The sequence below is a fragment of the Cnephaeus nilssonii genome, assembly GCF_951640355.1.
Source record: "Cnephaeus nilssonii genome assembly, chromosome: 1".
In the NCBI taxonomy this organism is placed as follows: Eukaryota; Metazoa; Chordata; class Mammalia; order Chiroptera; family Vespertilionidae; genus Cnephaeus; species Cnephaeus nilssonii.
This window is the reverse complement of record NC_137072.1, coordinates 43,651,660-43,656,146: the sequence shown is the minus strand read 5'-3', so window position 1 is coordinate 43,656,146 and position 4,487 is coordinate 43,651,660. Positions and strand designations below refer to the sequence as shown.

The following is a 4,487-nucleotide window of genomic DNA, read 5'->3' as shown; positions in this document are numbered from 1 at the left end:
GGCAGCGCCCGTAGGAACGAAAAATGTTAATTTTGTGCCACTTTTGCCCTTCGCAGCTCTTCTGTCGTCAGCATTCGTTTCTACAGAAATTCCCAAAGATCTCTGCGTGGCGGGGTTGGGGACAGCAGAAGCGCACGCCCCGCCCGCGGAGGCGAGGCACGTCGGGTGCCGTACAACGTGGCGGCGCTCTGCATCTCCGCCTACGTAGGGAAGCTGCATAATATCCGTACAACTGAGCGGCACCCTCTCCACCACGCCCCTGGTTTGACGTAACTTCCTGTCCTGCGCAGTCGGCTTGACCTTTGAACTCGCAAGCGCTTTCCTTTTCCTCTTCCGGGGACGGTGACTTCAGGTATGGGTGCCTTTTCGTTCTCCCTGTGGTTACTCCCTTTACAATCGGCCGCCATCCAGGGAGTTGCGGGGTCCGGGGTCTGTCGGTCGCCGTGTTTTGAGCTGTCGTGGGGGTAAGGGTCCCGGAGGAAGGCTGGTTGGTGATGAGCAAGTCCCTGGCGTTTAGCTCCAGACACCCCTTGATCCGGACCTCTCGTCCGGAGCCGGGAGCGGTTGGAGTTCACCGCCCGGTCCTTGCCGCCTTTGAAGGCCGGCGTCTGGAGATAGACGAGGTGGATTCCCGCTAGTTGGGACTCTGGGAAACAGCGGAGCATCTTCGTATCTTGCGCCGACATTTTTAACACCGCTCCTGCTGTGTTCTCAGGCTTTGGGAGGGCGGACGACCGGCATGTCGTCGTTTCAAACTGTTTTCTTTCCCAAGGCCTATAGCAAGGAAGAGAAAAACGTGTTAATAGGGACGTTTTCCCTGGTGGTTTCGGAGGTGCAAACGCGAATAGTGGCTGATGAGATGGGACACTCGCATTGGCCTTCCGTGTCGGTTTTGGGGTCTGAGTTCTGGCTTAGAGTGATGTCAGAAAGGAGCGTGGAGTGATGACTGCAGGCAGTTTTCAGATAACATGGCTGCGGAGGAGTGGTTACAAAGTTTGGGATAAAAACATGAGGTTGATTCAAGCCTTGCTTATGCTTTCATGTTCACTGAAAAATTAAGTCATTCATGTACATACCTGTGTAAGCGATTTCCTTATAATGCCAAAGTTAGTGTTAAATGGCACTTAGCTTTCAGGCAAGACACTGAACCCTGAGCATCTGTGTGCCAGGCTAATATAAGTAGCTTTTTAAAGTGAGCCCCTTTCATAAGGTACCTTAATTAAGGATGCTATGTATGTGAATAAATACGGATAATGAATAAATTATGCGATGCCATTTTGTTTTTTAAAGGTGTGAATTATCTCTGCAATGCAATTTTATTCTACTCTTCTTCGTTTAGGTATTCACCATGGTCCAGCGTTTGACATACCGTCGGAGGCTGTCCTACAATACAGCCTCTAACAAAACTAGACTGTAAGTATTTCTAAAATTTAAAATACACGTTGTCATTTACTCTGCTAAATGCTGAGCCGTGGTCTATTCTCTCATTTTCTAGGTCCCGAACCCCTGGTAATAGAATTGTTTACCTTTACACCAAGAAGGTTGGGAAAGCACCAAAATCTGCATGTGGTGTGTGCCCAGGCCGACTTCGAGGAGTAAGTGAGCCTTTTGTTATGAATAAGTTAACAGGTTGAAGTTTTGAGCATTAATTTCTCACTATGGGAACGGTGAAGGAGAGGACACCACTGGGAGTGGTGAGAATTTCTAAACATTCATATCCCCACCTGTCAAGAATGTAGATTTTCTTTTAAAGCCAATGACAGATACACTGAAATGCTATTCACTTATATAAATCAGTACACCATTTCCCTGTGTAACCTAGTTTAATGTTTGCACTTACAACCTATTAAGAAAAATGTAGCACAATTTCTGTTCCTGTAAAAGCATCATGAAATAACCTCAACATTTTCTTTATGCAGGTTCGTGCTGTGAGGCCTAAAGTTCTAATGAGGTTGTCTAAAACGAAAAAACACGTCAGCAGGGCCTATGGTGGATCCATGTGTGCTAAATGTGTCCGTGACAGGTAAATACAACTCTTCAATCAAATGGGCTTTCTTAAACAAGTGTGTGGGTCTGTCCATTACGCTGCATGCTGATCGTTACTAGAAAACTGGTGAAAAAAATAACTTATTTAAACGAAAGTTGCCTACTTTAGGATCCTTCCTAGACTAAGGATAATTGGGGAAGTACAAAATAAATGATACTAGTTCAAAATAATTTAGGATTTGGGGCCATCTTTATGCTAGATGTAGAAATTAAAATGACCTTGGTTTTGTAGGGGAGGAAGGTAAGAAACTTTTGACATTAAGATAGATGGAGAGTAGAAAGTGTTGTTTCTCTCAAATCAATAAATATATCCTTGGGTGAGGGTTTTTTTAAAAGTAGGAACAAAATAGATGTATATATTTCTGATGTGGCTGGAGCAGAGAGTAGTGGGAGGTGGTAGACAAGAAAAGTCACAGATCAGGAAGGACGGTTTTTAGCTTGATCCTTAAAAATGTGGGGATTGGTGGGGTTTGAGGAGGGCAGTGAAACCTTTGGTGCTAGGAACTAATGCTGCAGCAGGATGGGTAACGAAATCAATCAGCAAGAGGTGGACGCTTGGAACAGTTGCTCTACTGTGTGAAGGCAAATGAAATGACACCTCTTTTAAGACCAGAAGGCTGGGTGGGAGGGATTTAGGTAGAAGGCTAGGTCTTTCGGATGTGTGAAAGTGGCATAGACAGGAGTGGACGCAGTGGAGTTTATGATGGTAACGTTTACGTAGTATTTTTATGGTAAAGACTGTTGCTAGTTCATCAGGGAAGTGTTTCTGTTACCATCTTTTTGTGAAGAAACCAAGACTTACTGCTTAACTCACATAGCTGATAAGAGGCAACACCAGCATTTCTTCCAGGCTTTATTGAAACCCTTACCCTTAACCCCACTCACTGTATTAACATTAAGTTGTTTCCAAAGAGTTAAGTGGTAGAGGTGATGGGTCTTCACAAGTGAAGAAGTTGGTTCAGTAGAATAGTTTGCCTCCAGTTTAATTCAGATAGTTCTGTAAAGCGGTGTAGTCAAATTTCTAAACCAAATCTTGACACCAAACCTTGCAAGTTCATTTTGCCTTTTAGGAGTTAGTTTGTAAGGGGATGGTAAGGCACGGTATAGGAATACAAACACATGATAAGTATAACTTCCATGAAATGCAGGAGAACTTACTGAAGTTTAGAGGAGAAATTACTTTCAAGTGGCTGGCAATTTGGGAATAGAATTTAAGTTGGAACCTGATTGATGAGTAAGTTGGACAGGGGTTGAAAGGGCATTGCAGGCAAGGAACACAGCCGATCAATCAATGCTGCAGGAGGTGGCCGATCAATGATTCTCATCATTGTTTCTCTCTACCCTCTTTCTCTGAAAAAAAAATAAAATATATATATATATATATATATATATATATATTATATTTTTTTTTCTGTACTTAGAACCTCCATTTAGAGTCAAAGTAAATAAAAAAAATATATATATATATACAGAAATTGCAAGTCCTTCCAAATTTAACCTTTATAAAAACCCTGTGAAATAGGTATGAAATTATTCCTGAGCCTTACAACAGAAGGTAACTTGCCCAAGGTCGCACAGCTAGTAAATGGTGGAGTTGGCTTCAGGCAGGCTCTAGTCTAGAATCTTTGCTCTTGATAAAGGACCTCTTGCTAATATCTTGTACCCCTTCATTTTGGTTCCTAGCACATTACTCCTTTCTGTGTTTTCACTGGAAATTTTCAGTATTGTGGTTAAAACATTCTAAGACGTTTTACAAATCAAGTAATGTCGTTAGTCCTGGATCCTAATGAAATGCCGTTAAATGAAAGCTAACGTAGTGGCAGAGAGCCGGCTCCTGTGGGTGATTTGACAGTTTACCGTGACTCCAGAGGAGGGTAGTACTACTGTGGGAGGAGACCGTAGGCCGAGAGGGTCTGTCCATATAATACCAGTTTTTCATTTGTACTTGTGGGTTTTATTTTCTTAAGTGAGTATCCTCCCTCATAGCTTTAAGTCTTTTTAGGTACTTTTTCTTTGCCTTTGTTAAATCAATGCTATTTGGGTATAACTATTCATTTAACATTTTCCTTTGTAGGATCAAGCGTGCTTTCCTTATTGAGGAGCAGAAAATCGTTGTGAAAGTGTTGAAGGCACAAGCACAGAGTCAGAAAGCTAAATAAATTTAAAATGCAGCTTTTTTGAGTAATAAAAACAAAAGTCTCATTCTGTTATTTATCTTGTAATTTGTTAATATACAGGTTTTGTTTCTGTGTTATCTGGGGACCCTGTGATGTCTAGATTTCTGCTTCTAAATGACAGTAGTGGGAAGTTAATGGTCGCTACCGTTTTTTATGGTAACTCGAGACAAGGCCGTTTGAGAGGAGTGGCCCTTGTATCTGAACGTTTCTTTGAAGACCACTTGCATCATTTTCATAGTAGCTCCATCAGAATTCAGAGCAGAA

General features: G+C 42.3%; 1 protein-coding gene across 1 annotated transcript; it reads left to right on the top strand.

Moving 5' to 3' along the window:
• The first annotated feature begins 342 nt into the window (after nt 1-342).
• Nucleotides 343-4,256, top strand: RPL34 (ribosomal protein L34). The gene is made up of 5 exons (XM_079771945.1): nt 343-464; nt 1,340-1,413; nt 1,496-1,595; nt 1,920-2,023; nt 4,121-4,256. Exons 2-5 carry the CDS (start codon nt 1,349-1,351, stop codon nt 4,203-4,205), a joined length of 354 nt encoding a protein of 117 aa, XP_079628071.1. The 5' UTR covers nt 343-464; nt 1,340-1,348; the 3' UTR covers nt 4,206-4,256.
• Nucleotides 4,257-4,487: the final 231 nt, after the last annotated feature.

What these genes read in the sequence shown, in the direction of transcription:
- RPL34 (XM_079771945.1), top strand. Translation starts at nt 1,349, where the DNA reads ATGGTCCAGCGTTTGACATACCGTCGGAGGCTGTCCTACAATACAGCC. An exon ending in GCCTCTAACAAAACTAGACT is followed by an intron (nt 1,414 to 1,495) that starts GTAAGTATTTCT and finishes CTCATTTTCTAG; the next exon opens with GTCCCGAACCCCTGGTAATA. An exon ending in GCCCAGGCCGACTTCGAGGA is followed by an intron (nt 1,596 to 1,919) that starts GTAAGTGAGCCT and finishes TTCTTTATGCAG; the next exon opens with GTTCGTGCTGTGAGGCCTAA.